Genomic DNA, 19,749 nt, shown 5'->3' with positions numbered 1-19,749 from the left:
GAAAATTGAAATGGCCCAATTTGCATATAGAGCCTCTGCTGCCTCGTCCTCTGGCATGGGAAGAGGAAGTCTAGCCAAAATTGTTAAGGTGGAATCTTCAACCTCTTGTAATGGAAATCATTCTTTCTCCCCCGAGTACCAGCACAATATCACCGCAACGGCATTGAGGTAAATAGGGGAACGCCTGGTGCGAGCTGAGTTTATCGGATGCTTCTGTGCACTCCTAACCTGTCTTTCTGTCAATGCATGGTTCCTGGTTCACTAAACATTCTACCATTTCTGTCACATTTGTTTTTTTAAATGCAATGCCCCCTCCACATACTGTGCATTTAGACATGCAGCCAATATGCAGCTAATATAACTTAATCCCTATATATAACCTTTTTGACTGTCCCCCAGATGTCTATACTTGGCACCCTCCTTTTTTTCTTCTACCAAATATATTTGCTGGAAATAGCCAATCTCCAAGCTCAGAACACATTGCAATGCGCGGTGATCTTGTAGATCTGCTATTTTTGCAGAACGTTTCCCCCAGAATAGGGGTTAAAGAACCTGGATGCTTGGGGTCCTGTAACCACCGCCCTGACAGCTGTAGAAGACAAGCAACGATCTGGACGTATGTCTTTTCTCCTTTCAAGAGAGTCTCAGATTGACAGAGTGGTGGCGTTTGCATTAGTATGCAGGTGAGCGCCAGGGTTGAATCAGATGGAGGTGTGCGAGCCGCACAGAGCTAAAACCCCTGAAGGATGTGAAGTGGTATTATCTGATGTCACGGCCGGCCCTCCCCCACATTTGTTGTTGCTTCTCTTTTTCCGGGCCGGCCACGTTGCTGCAGGTCTCGTCCCGGGTATTTTTCAGTTGGTGGTAGAAACTTGTTTGTTGCATTCATCTCATACTTCCATGATATATGCAGAATGTACCCCTGACATCATTGTACACCAGAATCTGTTTTGTCATTTTTCAAAATGCATGGTGTCTAGCCCGCCTTTATCGCTAGCGCCATGGGGTTTTGGAGAGGTGATAACCGTTATCACTTTGTTTGTGACGTCCAAAATGTACACAAGTAGTATTTCTTTGAAATGTATACTTTTTTGGGTTATGGGATTCAGGTAAGTTTGTTATTTGTGTATTTTCTATTATTCTTCTCCCTTTGAAATTTCCTTGGGCTTTTGAAGTCAATACGTGAGCCGCAGATGAACAAAGTCTCAGCTTGCTTGTCACTCATTCTCCAATTGAATAGCAGCAGTTGGTTCATCTGAGGCTGAGCTATGTAACGCTAACAACCCATAAGAGCCGTATCCTTGGCTTTCTCACTTTCTTAGGAAACAATGCTCTCAGCCTTGCAGATCATGGCTGCAGATACTCTGTGCTGCTAATTCTAATACAAGCCATTTGGCAAGAGCACTTTACCCCCAAGCCACCCCCACGCCCACCCCGGAGGGCCTTGGTGAAAAATGGTCAAATAGTCAGTAAATGGAAGAACGGATCGATCCCACCACTTAATGTGTACTTAAAAACAGGTTGGGGGGAGGGGCAGATACACTCGTGGTTGTTTTTCTGCAAAATGTCGGGCCTTTTCTGAAGCAATGGCAGCAGTTAATTTCCAGCGCCAGTCACACCACCCCACATCTCATCTCGCTCACACATCACACTATATCTTAGCAACGATGCCCCGCACTCTCAAAAGCAGACCCAATTCAAAAACTCAACGGATTCGATCCGATCAGCACCCTCTCTCTCTCTCGCTCTGTCCCGAAGCCCGTGATTCCGCATAATGTCCCATTTATTTGCTGCAGCTGCATAACGCTGTAGACCACGGTGGCACGGCCGTAAGCAAAGCACCCGCGCTACATGATCAGTGCTGCATAATGCACAGAGCGTGGCGCGGCCGTAACGAGAGCAGGCGTGGCGTGATCAGACTGTGGCACCGCTTTGGAACCAAAGCAGCAGCCTCTTTTACATCTCGCCTCCGTCAGTACTACTACCGTAGCCATTGTTATTCAGTAGCTTATCTTGGTGTTTACTCTAACCTCGCCTGGTCAAGCACCACCCAAGCCCCCCCCCCCCCCATCACGGCAAAATGTTTTTTTTGTTGTGTCAGTTGTTTTCAGGATAGGAAAGCATAAATAGGCCCATGATAGTTATGACATCGTATTTGGTTGATTAATTGACCCTAAGTCACACGCCTGACACAAGTGTCTCGCCAGCTTTTTCGTTGTTGTTTCTTTTTTGTCCCTTGACACACCGAGGCAAATACTGTATGTTGATTTGTGGATTGGATAAACTTGCCAAATCAGCATCCTCAGTGGTCGGTCCCTTGACGTCCCCCCCTCCCCTCAACCAACACTTAAATCATGCACAAAATGTAGGCTCGGCGGCTACGTGGTTTACTGTGAGTCACTGAAGAGTTGTGTTGTGTGGTCTAAGCCAGTGTTCCACAACATTCCATGGCAACTAAATGTGTTCATCCCTCACACAGGAGCTCTCCAGATTGAGAACAGCGAAGAGTCAGACCAGGGGAAGTATGAGTGTGTCGCCATGAACAGCGCCGGCACCCGTTACTCGGCTCCCGCCAATCTTTATGTCCGAGGTAAGGTCACACACCTATCCTAAATGCTGTCCTAAATGTGGTGCCATCAAACCAATGTACAGAAATGTCTCTCATCCCTCATTTCTGGTTCTACCTTTCTTTCCTTGTCTCTCTCTATCCCTCTGTCTCCCTCTCTCTCCCATTATCTGTCTATGTCTCTCACATCCTGTTCCCTCGCCAATCATCCTCCTTCCTCCTACGTCATATTCCTTCCATAACGATGAGCTGAGATAACCCCAGCCTGTGTGTGTGCATGTATGTGTGTGTGTGTGCGACTGTGCGTGCATGCGTGCATCTGGCAGTGCCGGCAGGTGCTGAAAGTATAGAAATAAAAACAAAACAGCTGCGTCGCGTTTTTTCCACAGGCCTTACCCTCCTCTTGGCCAGGACTATCTATGTTCTCTTATCTTATTTTGTGTATTTTCTTGACATCTCTTGACATCTTGACACAGTATTGAAAGGCTTCAATCCTTCCTATATGGCTGAGAGACACTGGAACGCAGCACTGGGAGTTTTTCCACAAACTTTGTTTTCGTTCCGCTGTTACTTACATCAACCGGACCAGAGCGAGGGTGCGAGGAGGCAGTGTTGCGTGCCAGTGTTGCTAGATGCCGGTACGTGGAGATGAGAGTTGGTACAGGGTCAGCCCTGCAGGTACCAAGGAGACTATCTGAAGAACATTCAAGAAAATTCATGTGTGAGTTAGTGTGGGCGCAGGTGAAGAGAGAGAAAGTGGCGAGGTGATGGAAAGACACTCAACTATCTCCTCTAACTTTTAAAAAGGCAGATATAGTATACACTCCATACAAATAACAAGGCAAAGGAAACGGGATCAAGGCAGCTACATAGAATCAAGAATTGTTTTCCGTTTCAGGAGGGCTTAATGAAACGAAATTTGGAGAAGACCAAAGTGTTTTATACTGCCTCAGAACTCCTTTCTGAGACTGATTGCCTCAGTAGCCCGTTTCAGTATAGCTCAATGAATCTGCCTAGCAACAATGCGGTTGCTCGAGCCACTGAAGCAGTGTGCAGTTACAGACAGAAATGGAACCGGTAGTTTATTACTTGGATCTCCCTCCAACGACAGGTTGTCCATAGTTTACGGAATTGTTTGTACTTCCTGAAGATTGGCTCGTGAGACTAGTACCTAAACTTATCAGCCAAAGTCTCTTCAAAACTGTCACTGCTGTCAAAATGAGGCCTCGGGCTGCAGAATGCGGAAACAAAACTAAATATATCATGCCCACCTTGAACGTCTGACCAACTTCTGACTAGAACATCTCAAATGTACAAGTTTAACAACAGTCAAACAGGTTTCTGACCAGCACTGCAATAACCTCTCAGAATAAACTTGGGTATGTAGCCTGTCTGAAGAGGACGATTGTAAAAGAAGAGAGGTTAGGGGCTTCTTTGATTTGGTGTGGATCTGAGTTCCACAGAGAGGGGGTGACAACTGAGAAAGCCCTGTCAAGGCTGTCAACCCAGGTTTGTTGCTTGGTTCAGGGTATTTCTAGGAACTTGGCATCACTGGACCCGATAGTGGAGGGTTTCGGAGAAGTAGTTGATGAGTTCCTTGTAAATGGTTAGTAGCATTATGTAACAGTGCTGCTGTTAAATTGCATTACAATTTACAATTTCGGCATTTAGCACAAATTAATTAGCAGACACTCTTTCTTAATCCAGAGCGTAAAGTAAGCAAGAGCAACACATGGTAATACATCAGTAAGCAGTCTTACAGTAAGCAAGAACAACAAATGCTAATGCATCATGCAATACGTCAAATACATAGAAATAGTCACCAAGATAAGCAAGCTAAGCAATTTAGGTGCATAGCAATTTAACTATGCACCTAAATTGCATATTAGCTGCCGGGAAGGGGCAGGGGTTGAAGATTTGACACGTCTCTCTTTAAATGCCCATGTGCAATTAAACATCAATTGACCAACCCACTAAGGAGAAAAATGCATGAGAACGACCACCCAACTCTATAAATGTCCCCGTCTGCAGACTGGTCGTTAATTGTTATATCACTGTAAGATGTTGAGCGCTACTGTGGGTTCCTGGCGACTCAATTGATGTTTTGTAATTAAAGTTTCTGTCCTTTAGTGGCTACACACACGTACACAAACAGCGACACGGGATTATATTGGTGTGCAAAGTCTATATTCTGTAGCTTAGATTTGCTGGATCTGCTGCTTGCCATACATTTACTGTAAATCAAAGTCCTTTATAACTATACACCATTGAGCCATCTCTCTCTCTCTCTCTCTCTCTCTCTCTCTGCTGACGTGTGTGTATATATAGCCCCAAGTCTAACATGCTGCTATAAAGAGGAGAGCATAGTTAAACAAATGGAAACACCTGACAATCAATTAACCCTGGCACTGCTCCCTTGAGTCACTCCCAGTATCTCTACCCACAGCACAGCCCAAATCACACCCCCTTACTATACGGTCACCCAGACAACCAACCAACAATCAATAAAACCACAGCCTATCCATTGAAGAGATTCTCACTCTGTGCTATGGCGTAAAAAAACAAAACGACAGCGCCGATACCTCCGAGTCACCATTGCTATGAGTGTGGACAGTAAACGCCGCACTGTCTGCTAGGTTTACAACGCCTAAACAAGGAGAGACAAGCCAAACAACAAAGACGGGGAAGAGATCTGAAGCCGTAAAAACCTGTGTCTATTAATCAGCGTGCGTGTGTGTCTGTCACAGGTGCAGACAGTGGGGGTTTCTTTTTCTCCTCAAAGGTAATTACAGTTGTAGCGTGGCGCCGCGCCAGCCTCAGCCCTGCAGGCCTAGCGAGAGTCTGTAACACCACCCAGGAGCTATCACCCGTTGGCCCCTGGCAACCAACTTTCCGCCAGCCTTGCTCACTGCGCCAAGGAAGAGATAGAAAACAATCCAAGCGTAACCTTTTAAAAGTCTGGAATGGGGGAACAAATGCTCACACCGAGTATCCACTCTCCGCCTCTGTCCCCCGCCACCTGAAATGAGAGCCAGACCTTGACGTTTAAGACGTTGCACTGATGAGAAACCCTATGGCATGTCATGTTCATTTAATTTTCCTGCCTATAGTGAGATTAGGCGAGGTAATGTGATGTCTACTCTATTCTCGTGTTCAGTTTAATGTATTTCCAAACTTGTACTACTTTTTTTAGGAAGTTAGTTTACAGACATCCTTTACAATATATACTGTACCCTCATATAACAAAACACAACATATACATACAGACAACCATCAGCTGATAAGGACAGACAGCAAGTCAACAATGCTACGATAAGGTTTTGGAGAAAAGTTCACTGAAAAGAAAATCCGTTTTCGATTCCCTTTCATGCCATTGATTTGTCAGAGTAAAGATCCTTACGCACCTTTGGGGGGGGGGAACTCATTTGTCTGGGGGGAAAAATAATAATAATACATACTTTTCCCTCTGAATTGAGATAGATTTTCAACCACAAATAGAAAAATCAACCTGTATGAATCAGGCATAAACTATATGAATAGTTTGATATAATAATTCATAATTCATTTCCAGATGTTTTATTTGGCACACCCCTGGTGTGTAAACGTTTTAATGGTGAACGGAGATGAGAGTGGGACGACATTTTTAATTAGGGAGACAGACAGGAATTTGCTGTAGAGTCCCACTTTTAACAATACAGTGCCAGAAACAATAAACGATGGTAATAACCCTAATGTTTCTATTGCTTTCATGCCAATCCCAGCGCACAGCTGTGTATTTTGCCAAACTGTTTTGCACTCATGTAAGAAAAACACCATGTCGGCCTGGGTCATGGCTCAGTGGTCCAGGCACCTTGGCTGGTAATCCAGCCTGGCAGTGTGCCGCGGGTTCGACTCCCGATCCCGACGGCCTTTCCTGCATGTCTTCCCCCCCATCTCTCTCCCCATTTCCTGTCAGCCTACTGTCTGTCCCACAAGCCACAAAAGAAACCACCATGTACATTTTCTTCAATTCTCGCTGTCGATGACTCGATGCACATAAACACCATAGCATTGGAAGAAAATATTGGACACGGTATTGCACACAGGAGACACACACACACACACACACACACACACACACACACACACACACACACGCCTCTGACAGGCCAGAATCTAATATGCTTGTTACAGCCTGTGTTCTGTGTCCACGTTTCAGGTTTTTTCACACCAGCCAACATTACCTTATCCAATTCCCTGTCTGCGGCTGCACAAACACGCCACACACACACACACACACCGCTGCCGCTGCCACCCTTGTCTTGACATTTTAAAGCCACCGGAGAATGATGTCCTCATATTTCTGTGTGGGAGGGTAGAGAGAGAGAGAGAGAGAGAGCGCGAGAGGAGAGAAGAGAGTGTGTGGTCACGAATAGTTTTTCCCTTCCTATCTTTATATCTATATATTCCCTTCCACTCGTCCTCCATTAGGGTGTGTGTGTGTGTGTGTGTGTGTGTGTGTGTGTGTGTGTGTGCGCGCGTGCGTGTGCGTGTGTGTGTGTCTGTGAGTGTTGCACGGGTCTGTCTTTCGGTGACCCTCCTCTTCCGAAGGAGAGCAGTGTCGACGTGGAAGGAATCACAACAGTCCCTGTGTTTGTGCGTCAGCCCTCATTTCTCAGCCTCTTATCCTGCGATGAGAGCAGTGTCAGCTGCCGTCGCTCCACGCTCCTTCATATTCATGTGAAGTGTCAATAAAACCACTGAGAAAAGTGCTGAATCTCAGTAACATTGTGCTGCTCTGCATACATTATGTACGGCAAACAGTAAAATCATGTTAATTTATCTCTTCGTGTTTTCAAGATCAGAGTTAAATTAACACTAAGCGTGTGTGTGTGTGTGTGTGTGTGTGTGTGTGTGTGTGTGTGTGTGCGTGTGTGCACATGCACACATGTATCTTCATGTCACTTATCATTAACTTCCTACCACTGTGTGTGTCTACCGTATGGGTGCAATGTTCTGTTTCACTCTGTCCCCTCTTCTTATTGTCTTCCTCTCCATTTTGCAATCGCTCTCATTAACATCGCTCATCTCCATCAAATCACTCCATCCTCAAAACAGATCCACGGGAAGGTTGGTCATTTTCACTTCTTAACCCCACTCCCTTTCAGTGCCCAATGTAAAAGAAGGTGAAGCAGCTTCTGGTGAAGCCACTGCCGTTCCTCCCGCTAAAATGATGTTTATTTAAAAAAATACCCCACCCTGGCCCAATGTTGTCTGACATGCATGCTTGCATGCCATGGATCCCTGTAGCGCATGCAAACCACTCCCTTAAATACAGCCTTGCTTTCTTGCCACACTCAACAGAAACCAGGGTTTTTGTGATTATCACTGCGGTTTTGGTTACCTTGTATGCATACATTTTTCCAGCCTCTCTCATACTGTCATAGTCACTGTCAGCCACTGCACCCATTGAAAAAAAAAATAAACATCTCCTCTCTCGCCCACAATACTTATATGTACCTTTGTGCAAACACTATCCTCCACAGATGAGAGCCCTGCAATGGATTACTCAGGTATTCAGGTGGCAACAGGATTTGTCAGGTATTTAGGCAGCAACAAACCCGACTCTCCCTGTCAGGGGACACAGATATCAGAACTGACAAAGCTGTTCACAGGGGATTACGTCTGTTTTAGCACCACAGGCATCCTCTAAGTGGAGACTGAAGGATGCGATAGGCTCCCGTTGGCCTATCTTCAGGCGAGACATCTATCCCCCACCCTCCCGCACCTGCTCTGTCCCCTCTCCCATATATTCATACAGGCTACACTGCAGAAGGATTGAATGTCAATAATGTGACTTTGGGTGACATTTAGAGCCAATTCATTGTTGCAGAATATGGGATACTTTACTCTCCCCATGGGCATGAAAAAGTGGCACCCACTCTAGCAAAATTGTTGATAGTAGTGACACAAATTGTGACAAATTGTGAACTATATGAATTATGATATTCTTAAAGGTTAATGGGTCATTAAATATAATGGGTCAGTAAAGTAAGACGGACTATGCCTTCTATAGAAATCATTTAGAAACGGGGAAAGATGAAGACAAATAGAAAATGTCCTACCAAATTGATTCGCAGAAACTCCTTTCATCTGAGGAGTGTAGGGCATGGCAGTAGTAGGTGTAGGATGAGTTGACCCTAAAGAAGACGTGGCTGACAGCCTCTGAACCATCATGGTAGGCCATGCCAGGAAGCCAGAGAGAAACGCCCGCTGACTCCGTGCCAGGTCTGCTCTGAGATATTGATTGAGTGAACAGGTTCTGCTATCCTTGGGGGACTTTGTCAAGGCAGTTAAATTTATAGGTATCCAGCAAGAAGGCAGGCAGGCAGGCAAGCGGAGCGGAGACAGGCCTTATTTTGTGGTTTTGATAGAGTCCCGGCGCCCTGTCTCACCGAACCACCTCTCAACAGGAGAGAGAGGCTTCAAGCCGGAGTCGGGGCTTGGGGCGAATCGATAACAATTACCTGCCCTCTAGTCATTTTGTTCCACAGCACCTCTCCAAACTTAACCGCACGCCATGAATTATTCACGACATTAAGTGTTCGATATACACAGGCCCCCCGTTGATGGGCTGCTCTTAGTACTGTTTAGTCTTTGAAATCATGACGGAGAAAGAGATACACTCAGCCCTAATGTTTTACTTTTTTACATTAGGCTCTACCCCTTATCAGCCCCACTCCTCAATGTTTGGTGACTAAAGAGCTACTTTTCCAGGGCATTGTTGTTGGTAGCGGACACACAGGTGGACCTATAGGCTCTGCATGAGCACAATTACACCGCTTATTTTTGTCTGCTTCAAACGCTCCTATAAAAGTGCTCTGTAGAAAGTCTGCTGAGCATTAATCACACTGATAATCAGATGTACAGTCATTTATCAGGGAAAATTACCAGTTGCTCCTTCCTGTACGCTTTCTTCCCGTCCAATGTGCTCCAACTTGTCAGCCGTTCCGTTCCGTACCTTCCCTCTAACCCTCGTGCATGTTGCTCCTGCTCCAGAATGTCACCTTGTAACTACATTGTATGTGTCCGTGTGCGTGTGGTCATCGCATGTTATATGGAGGCCAGTCAGCCCTGTGCCCGTGAACCTTTGTGAGCCAGATGCCACGGCCGCTGTAATCCTCATTGGAGAGTCTGCTCCAGGCCCATTTTATGTCTGCTGCTTCACCTTGACTACACGGCGGCACCAGCATACACATGTCACTGCTATAAAGAACTGACACAACGCTGCCTTGAACCACACATCCTCACTCCTCACTAGATTACATTAGATCGAGTTCTTCTCACTACAACACCTTTGTGACAAGTCCCGTGTAATTTGAAATAGTTGCGACGGATTTAATTCATGTGGGATGATAATAAATCCTGCGTAGCTAAATTACATGTGCGAGAGCGAATTGAACAGAAGCGGTTAGGGATTGCAGCTATGCAGAGCTCTCCTCGCCTGTTCCAATGTGGTGTCATGTTCCACATCCGTCGATCACGCCGCCCTCTTTGTCTGGGAAACGTGATGGTATGCTGCCGATCTTTGGGGCGAAGCCCACAGGATTCTTCTTCAATTTACAAAACATCAGGGAGACCGGCGCATGCGTGCGCCTTTAGCGTTTGGGGGGGAATTCACACGAGTGTGAACCAGGTTCCCCCTCTAATTATGGTGCGGTCCAGAAAGCCGTTTCCTTTCCCTGACTGGAATCTCAAAAGGTGCTTTTGTGTTTTTCCATTTCGCCACATAATGAGGGGAATAACAAGCATGGCCTGTAACGACGTTCCGGTTCAAATTAGAAAGAGAGGTAGGGTAGCGGGAAGTGGGGGGGGGGGGGGGGGGGGTGTGGTGTCACATTTGAAAATCCATTTCCATGGGGACCAGTGCAAAAGAGCAATTACAGTCTGGCCGCTTTTTTTCCCGCCCGCTGAGACCTTGTATGTAGTGCATTAGGAGAAATATCCCATATACTGTAGATTCTGTTGGGGGACTTCCAGGCCGTTTTAAATATGTATTGACCGAGTGATTGCCGGAATACTATAGTAATAATAATGTATATAATGAGAGCGTTCTCTGTCCTCTGTGAGGGAGATGTTATGAAGAAGTCAGGAGTGGCACTTTGCCGTGCTCTCAGCTCACAACACGCTGTGATAATGTTGAGCGTGTCTTGAATTCCACCACATTGACAGTGACGGATGTTGACACAGTGCTGTCAAGTGAGGGTTGTCGAACAGACAAGTTCCTTTTAAAAAGTTACCCAATTTTTGTAAACACAACTTTTTAAGTAAAAAAATAAAAAATAATAATATATATATATATAAGCAAGCATATGTAAATGCTGGGTCTCTGTTTATCCAGGCCAGCTTTTCAGTATCACGTCGAGCCTCTGCATCGTTGCTTGCCTATTCCCTAGCGACGTCAGCAGGCCCTCCGCGTCTCCATGGGAACCCTTTTTTAATGTCAGCCTATCTGCATATCAGAGCCTCACAAAGACAGTGGGGGACGAGGGGGAGTGAAAAAGACAGGCTTGAGCAGAAGGAACCAGAAAGTGGGAGAGGGGGGGGGGTGGACAAACAATGGCATCTCTGCAGGGTCTCTCAATGATGCAAGTCGCACCACCATTCACTGACACTGACAAAAGAGGACCAGATATAGTCACTCTGGAAAAAAAAGGGCTATGTCTTGAATGTATTCCCTTTTTTGCGCTGTAAAAGAATAATGTGCACCACCCACTCCTTCCCCAAGTTTCCCGTGAATTTTCATTCTGTGACAGCCCACATAATTCTATTTTGCATGCCTGAGCATTACGGACAATAGTGGTCAGCCCCTACCATTGCCCACCCTGCCAATGCCCAGTTTCTATCCCTCATTATGTGTAGCCCCTGACACTGCCACTGCCTCTCACATGACGTATGGAGTTGGAGTTTCACCGGGAGGACTTAACGCATGTGGAGGAACACACGACTCCTCTCGGTTTTTCACCCTGTACAACCTGTAGGAGTTGCTAAGCAGCAGAGATCACTGTCCCCACCCGGCTCCCCGCCCACAAACGGGGCCAACAGGAACTTTACCCGTGTGTCACCCGGCCACTCTTAAGCCTTAGCCTTTGGGGGCTAGGGCAGAAAACGTTATGATGTCATTATAAAACCACCCAAGGTTGACTTTTTGCTTTCTTGTTTGTCTTCTACCCTCTTCCTCTCCAACTTCAGTGCGCCGGGTCCCGCCCAGGTTCTCCATCCCACCGACCAATCACGAGGTGATGCCCGGCGGCAGCGTCAACCTGACGTGTGTGGCTGTGGGCTCTCCCATGCCCTACGTCAAGTGGATGATGGGCGAGGTGGAGCTCACCAAGGAAGAGGAGATGCCTGTGGGCCGCAACGTGCTGGAGGTCACCAATATCCGCCTGTCTGCCAACTACACCTGCGTGGCCATGTCCTCGCTGGGCATGATCGAGGCCACAGCCCAGGTCACTGTCAAAGGTAAGAGCTTAAAGCCCGACTTCTGTGTTTGAGTGATTGAATACTGTTTTAACAGTTTGTAAAAGGTACAGAGGTACAGTTATACAATAAAGCTAAAAGTGTGTGATCCTATGTGAACTATGGAACATTTTTAGCATTGCCTTTTTTGCAGTAAACGAGCGTATGCTTTTAGTATGTGGTAACATGCATACAATATGCTAATACATGCTAAGTAGAATATAAAAAAGAATCATGTTTAGATAAAAACAAGACATCCTTCTATAACCCGAGTCCCAACGGGCATCGTTCGTGACTTCCATCGTTCCCGAGTAGCTAGTAAAGTCTAATAATGGCATGACATCCTGTGATAGTTAAGCTAAGCTGTACTACATGCTGGCTGCTTGTGGCCATCCTGAGTTAATATGGTGACCTACGCCTCATTTGGCCAAATGGAAATAGTGATCTTTATAAATATTTCACCAATAAGAAGTGCTTCACAAGATCAATGATCAGGATCGACTAAAGCCCACCACACACCGGCTGCGTCCCCCGCGCGTCGCCGCGCGGCGGACACAGCCGCCTCCATTATTTTCAATGAACCTATCGCACACCGGCTGCGTCCGACGCTCGCTGGCGCGCGGTCACGCCTCGCCTGCCGCGCCGATGCACCGCTGTTCTATTTTCCAGGCGTTACCGCGCGGCCTCCACCCGGCTATCCGTGGGCGTGGCAATGGAATAGTCAACAAAAACTCCCCAGCCGCGTGGTAGCGCGCCGCGTCCTGTTGGTGTTGCCGTGCGGCTATGGCGCACGGCAACACTGTACCGCGGCGGTACGCGCGGCGGTCGCAGACGGTGTGTGGCTAAAGAGACTAACTTCAAAAACATTTATTTTTACATGAATAGATTTTCACTCACGCATGACCTGTCATCAGAGTTTTACATCCAGCATGTAGTGGCATGTACATGTATTGGCCTACTTTTGAGTGAATGTCTATGGTCCTGGTTTCATAAACCTACAGGCTGTTGCAGAATATTGGGAAGTAAAAAACGTGTGTGTGTGTGTGTGTGTGTGTGTGTGTGTGTGTGTGTGTGTGTGTGTGTGTGTGTGTGTGTGTGTGTGTGTGTGTGTGTGTGTGTGTGTGTGTGTGTGTGTGTGTGTGTGTGTGTGTGTGTGTGTGTGTGTGTGTGTGTGTGTGTGTGTGTGTGTGTCCAAGCTGTCCAGTCCAGCGTATCATCTGCCATCTTGCACTGTGTTACCAACTCCTGTCTGTATTGATCCCACTCTCCACTTAGCTGATCAATATCCAGAATGTCACATCATTTATATGAACCCTTTCTTCAAAAGACTCCCGCAAATTCCCAATAAAGCCTCTTTAGTCTTTCTTTGTGTATTGTCATTTCCTCTCCATAGGAACAACATGCTATTTTCTATTCATTGGAACCTGCGTTTAGAAAACACAAAAATTGCACATCCAGCCAAGCCTGGGAATTGACTTGATGACAGCGTTCATTGCAGATGTATTAGGATCCGTGTTCAAAAAGCACTCACCTAGTCGGTGTGTTGCCTGATCGCCTATGGTCAAAACGATGTTATTCTCCCTGGGAGCCACTAAAGTGCATTTTTGCAATGGTCCTATTAGATGTACCAGAGTCAGACACAAGCAATTTACCCAGTATGCACCACTAACTGAATATAACGGAATATAACCCTTGTCTGTTTGTCCATCCCCAGCCTTGCCCAAGCCACCAACGTCTCTCATCGTCACAGAGACGACAGCCACCAGCGTGACACTCACATGGGACTCTGGCAACCCGGAGCCCGTCTCCTACTACATGATCCAGTACCGTGCCAAGGCGTCTGATGGAGGCTTCCAGGAGGTGGACGGAGTGGCCACCACTCGCTACAGCATTGGCGGACTCAGCCCGTACTCGGAGTACGAGTTCCGCGTCATGGCCGTCAACAACATCGGCCGCGGGCCGCCCAGCGATGCCGTGGAGACGCGCACGGGCGAGCAGGCACCCTCCTCTCCGCCGCTCCACGTGCAGGCGCGTATGCTGAGTGCCAGCACCATGCTGGTGCAGTGGGAGCCGCCCGAAGAGCCCAACGGGCAGATCCGCGGCTACCGCGTCTACTACAGCTCTGACCTGTTGGCGCCGCTCAGCGCCTGGCAGAAGCACAACACAGACGACAGCCGCCTCACCACCATCTCGGGTCTCACCACTGACATCACGTATAGCCTCCGCGTGCTCGGTTTCACCTCCGTCGGGGACGGACCGCCCTCGGATGTACTGCAGGTCAAGACCCAGCAGGGAGGTGAGTTACTGACAAAAAGTGGGTGTGGGTGTTTATGTGGGTGTATGGATGTAGGTGTTGGTGTGTGTTACTGTGTTGGTTTCGTTATCATGCGACTGGACTTGCCAATTGTAAGAAGCAGCTTATTTATTTCTGATGACAGGACAGACTTTGTCTTGTTTTTCTTTTCTTTTCTTTTAATAATCCTCACCTCTCCTCTTGCCCCCTCCTTCTGCCCAGTTCCTGCCCAGCCATCCAGCTTTGAGGCAGAAGCCGAGCTGGACACCCGCATTCTTCTGACCTGGTTGTGGCCTGTCCAGGATCCCATCACTAAGTATGAGCTGGAGTACTGGGAGGTTGGCACTGATAACAAGGTGGGAATAACAACAGGATGATAACTTTTTCATGATTGCATTTTCCTCTGGCCTGCAATGTCTGTCTGTCTGTCTGTCTCTCTGTCTGTCTGTCTGTTTCGATCGGTAATGCTCCCATTCGATCTCTCTCTCATTCCCTTTTTTCACGTGTACATCTATCTCCCATACACAAATGCACAATTTCACAACTACCGTGAGACTGCAGACAAATGAATCTTGCTCTTTATGATGCAATTTCTTGGAATGGGGCTGCCTCGGCTGAAGCAATGCTGCCGTGGTAATGCAGTCAGCTCCCTAGCCCACAATAAAGAATTACTGTTTTGATTGACGGCACAATTATTCTGCACTGGTTCCCAATGTCATAACCATGCAATAACCTCTGCTGGACCTGTTGTGGGCTGCAAAATGTACCCCCCCCCCCTCCAATCGATATGTCCTTTGGATCAGTTTGTCCTCAGTATTGAGGTTCAACTTGGGATATACTTGCTGCACTTTTTTGCCCTTTTGGGATGGAGAAAGTGCTGTTGTGGCATTTAGCCTGCCCAGCCTAGCAGAAAGTGGTTTCATACTCAACAAATACCATCTTGCAGGCCTTAGGACCCAAACATAGCGACATGCATTGATGTATTGATCGGGTAGAATAGAGGTTTAATGGCTTGAGAGACTGTCCCAAACTTGAGGTTTGATCCCTGAAAAAGCAGCCATTTCAGAGTGTCAAATACTGGCTCACATTCAAATGCTCGCAATGATGGTTTCATTTCCTCCCTTCTTTCAGATCCACGTGCCCTTTAACCCGGCCGGCTCATATGCTGTGGAGGGCCTGAAGCCCGATACTCTGTACCGCTTCTCCCTGGCAGCTCGCTCCGAAATGGGCCTCGGGGTCTACACCCAGCCCATCGAAGCTCGCACAGCCCAGTCCAGTAAGTCCACAACCCTCTCTCTCTCCTGTTTTCTCTTCCCTCTCGCTGTCTTTTCCCTCTCCTCCTATCCTCATTGTCCATTAACCACAGTTGAAGATTCGGTTCAGATATAGTGATTGCCCAAGGCCCGACTGCCGCCGGTTAGGCTCCGTGGTGTGCGGTGCCACTTCGATTTGTATACAGTTTATTTACGGAAGTTGAGTCAGAAGGTGTGGGGGCGACCTGCAGCATCAAGTCCATTTCAACACACCAGCGCTACTGTCTGACATAACTGCTGACATTTGCTGCTGCTGGCTCAGTCGGTAGCACACGTTCACTTGCGTCGCTCTGTGTCAACAACACTAACCCTCCTGTCCTTCCACCTGAGGACAGGCCCCGTGTTCAGTGTCAAAAGGTACGTTTCGTGTGTCTATAACCCCCCCCTACCCCGCTACCCCCCTCCTGCTACCCCCCCCAGGTCCCGCACTTGCAAGCTGTGCAGTGTTATTCTGTCATCCTGTTTTAACGTTCACTCATTTTTATTAATCGTGACTTGTTTTTATTTTATTAATTTTTTAAAGCAAGAGCAATGGATATTCATCCTGCACTAGACTCATGCTCAACACGGTTTCACTTCAATCTGCCAGCCACCACGATTCCTTGTAGAACATGGCAGTCTCACAAAGGTGTATGCCGGTTTGATCCTCGGATGAACCAAGCTCGCTGTTACGGCAATGTGCCACACCGGTTAAGGGCAACTTGTAGGACCGACAGCACAGCTGATGGAAACATGATGAGAGCTAATTTTCTCTCCTCCTTTTTGCCCTTCACTGTACAATCCAGAGTGTTCGTTTAACTGTGTACAAACGGACCTGGGACCCTCCAGGCTTTACACTCGCTGCTCTCTGTCCCTTTGCCTCTTAAGACACATCTACTGTATTTGTCGTGCCCTCTTCCCGTGCTACCCTTGTTAAAGTTTACTTTGATGTCGTGGCAGTATCTCTACCCGTGTCCTTTTTCTAAATCTGGACACAGCATCACATCCCATTATGCAGGCATTGTTTTGATTCAGCGTGTCACCTTTTTGTGTGTGTACGTGTGTCATCGGTGTTGTCAGGGCTTTGTAGTGTCTTTCTCTCTCCCTGGAGGATTGGAGGCCACCTGCCGTGAATCACTTACAGTTTGATAAGCACCCTCATGGCTTTCTCTGAGGGCAGCAGAGTTTCATGTCCCAGCACTTGCTCAGCATACTCTGTTTGAGCACCATAAAGCCCTATGATTCTAGTTCTACACTTTTCATTGCTCTGCTTATAATTCTTTTTTATGAAGACATTTCACCGGCATGCTTATATAAACATCTCTCTTTTAATTACTCACTTTTGTTTCATTTTCTTCTCCTTTAAAGTTTATTTTATTTGTGCACTGTGGAATATGTTCACATACTGTATGAGTTGTAGATGCATGAAATGTAATGAATGATTGTTGTAGTCACCCATTTTAAAATGGGTGAGTTCTTTTCTTTGTTTTTACCTCTGGACTGCTGAGAGTTGAGTTGAGCACACATTTATGTATTTATTTATTTTAGTTTTTTGTGTTCTTTGTTAGAGCTAGTAGTAGAGAGTGTAGAGAGACGGGGAAACTGAGGTAGAGAGAAGGGAGACATGACACAAGTCCGATTCAAACTTGTGTCTTTGAAACTCACAAAGAGCACGTGTCTGCGAGCATTATTAACAGGCAAGAGGCAACACAAGCTCACAATAGCTGTGCGCCGTAGAAGACATTTTGAACATTAATGACGTGCCCAAAATAGGGATGCCAGGGTGAAAATGTCAAACATTTTCAATTTCCTCAAAAGTAATGGTTTTTGGTCATACAAGATCTCCGCCTGACGATGCCTACATGGAAAACACTAGAATGGAAAGAGCAAGTCATTGCGTGAATCTGTCGGGAAGCTGACAAAAGGCCTGGTGCCAAACACCATGTTTCATGACACGTGCTTTGTGTTTTTAGCTAGTTAGCTTGTCTAGCTAATTAGTCTGGCAAAAAATTGCTGAGTTAGGGAGCCCAGAAACTAAAGTTCTACTTTTTATGTTCACTAACTCAGCACTTATCACACTCCCCCCCCCACCACCCCCCCCATGTTTCTTAAAATGTATCTATTCTCACATACTTAGCCCCCCCTCCCCCGCCTGATGCTGTCACTGTTCTTCAAACGATGATGATATGACCTACTTTATTATCCATTTACTCTTGTATTATTAGCACACTACAAAAGCTCCCGTTGCTGTGTTCAGCAAGCATTTATGAATTTTCATCACAAACAGGACTGTCTGTAGATAGCAAGAGTGATGAATAACAAGATGTTATTGCAGTCCATTTCTGGTAAGAAATGTAACCCTTTGGCTCGATTGTCTTAATTCTACCTCATTTCCGCGTTCAGAGCAGAAACCAGGGTATCTCGGTGCTTGTCATCTTCAAAGGCTGGCATATAACGAGGCTTGAGAGCTGCTGTCAAGCCGTGTTATTTCTCAGCCCTTTGCCTGGCTTCTGCATCGATGTGTGAACACCAGTTAAACACTGTCAACACGCATTCACACAGTGGCGTCGTGGGTCTGTAGCCATTGCATCCCTTTATGAGTCTCCATACATAAATATTAAGAGCCAGTTTAGAAAGAGTGTAGATAGAATAATTTATGAGAGCATGTGGTTAAGTCTTTTACACCATTATGTTGCATTTCATATTAGGTTTTACTGAACGTCTGGTCTGAGATCCCCCATATACCCAAACACAAAGCCATGGTCTTCTGTGCAGGCGCCGCTCCATCAGTCCAGAGGCGTTCGTCCTTGCCTTGGGTTTGTTTACGTTGTTTAGTTTCAGTTTTTTGTCGTTTCTGTTTGGCTTGATCCGTGCCCCTCCCCTCCCCCTTCCTCCTCCTCCTCCCCCTGTGGTTGTGCCCCATCCCCTGCAGCCCCCTCCGCCCCGCCTCAGGAGGTGCACCTGGTCAGCCTGAGCTCCACCAGCATCAAGGTGAGTTGGGTGGCGCCGCCGGCCGCCAGCCGCCACGGCGCCATCGTGCGCTACACGGTCAGCTACCAGGCCCCCACCGGCGAGGACACGGAGCGCCACGACGTCCCCGGCATCGGGGCCGACGCCACCAGCTACGTGCTGGAGGCTCTGGAGAAGTGGACAGAGTATCAGGTGTGGGTCAGGGCCCACACGGACGTGGGCCCGGGCCCCGAGAGCTCCGCCGTACGGATCAAAACCAAGGAGGATGGTAGGTTTCTTTGCTTTGTTTTCTTGTAGAAGGGGCGTCTCTCTCTGTGAGAACATTCTCTGCTGCGCGATGGCTGCTCCTCCCCGACACCCTCCACCCCCTGCTGCTTGCTGCCTCTCTCCTCTCATTACGACTGACACTTTCTCTCTGTAGCGACCTCTCTCTGTGTCCTGTCTGGTCAATTAGGAGGTAATGAGGCGAAAGCATTGGTCACCTATATTTCGCTTCTCTCTCTCTCTCTCTCTTTTTCTGTCTGTCTCTTGGCTTATTGGGTCTCCTCTGTGACTTTCAGACCTAACGAGCCACTGCAGGTGCAAGGCTCATGATTCTTTGGGGTCCTACTCACCACACCACTTTCACCATGTTCGCCTCTCTCTCTCTCTCTCTCTCTCTCTCTCTCTCTCTCTCTCTCTCTCTCCCCATTTTCTTCTTCTTTGTCCTCATCTGTGGTTCATGCCTGACCCACTCTTCAGCCCGAGAAAGTGGAGCAGGGCAACCAACAACCAACTCTCTCTCTCACTCACTCTCTTTCTTCCTCTATCGTTCCTCCCTTTTGTTTTGCAGTGTGATAGAGACTAGAGAGTGGCTGCTCCTAAGAGGCAGCAGTCTATAATTAATGTGTTTGAAGTTTTTTTTTTTTGCAACACAGCTAATTTCATAGCAGAATTAGGGGCATTACAGACGATGTTATACCACATGCTCGTCCCGCACTTTAATTAATATTTCTTTTTTACAGCAGACCGAGAAAAGGGTACAAAGCGAACAGGGGGATTTTGACTTTGAAACGCTGGTGCTAGCAAGTAACTAAATTAAAATAAACAGAAACAAGAAAAGAGTCATTATTTTGATGGTTGACGAATTT

At 47.1% G+C, this 19,749-nt stretch overlaps 1 protein-coding gene across 6 annotated transcripts in view; it reads left to right on the top strand.

Moving 5' to 3' along the window:
• ptprfb (protein tyrosine phosphatase receptor type Fb) overlaps positions 1-19,749 on the top strand; it is a 197,943-nt gene that overhangs the window by 114,590 nt on the left and 63,604 nt on the right. For all 6 annotated transcript variants that reach the window (XM_083783083.1, XM_083783084.1, XM_083783087.1 and 3 more), the window contains 6 exons: positions 2,480-2,590; positions 11,798-12,067; positions 13,779-14,360; positions 14,580-14,713; positions 15,489-15,633; positions 18,582-18,887. In XM_083783083.1, coding sequence (XP_083639209.1) covers positions 2,480-2,590; positions 11,798-12,067; positions 13,779-14,360; positions 14,580-14,713; positions 15,489-15,633; positions 18,582-18,887 — 1,548 coding nt within the window. The remainder of the gene's footprint in view (positions 1-2,479; positions 2,591-11,797; positions 12,068-13,778; positions 14,361-14,579; positions 14,714-15,488; positions 15,634-18,581; positions 18,888-19,749) is intronic.

Source organism: Protomyctophum parallelum (assembly GCF_964188405.1).
Source record: "Protomyctophum parallelum genome assembly, chromosome: 14".
NCBI lineage: Eukaryota > Metazoa > Chordata > Actinopteri > Myctophiformes > Myctophidae > Protomyctophum > Protomyctophum parallelum.
This window is presented reverse-complemented; position numbering and strand designations above follow the sequence as displayed.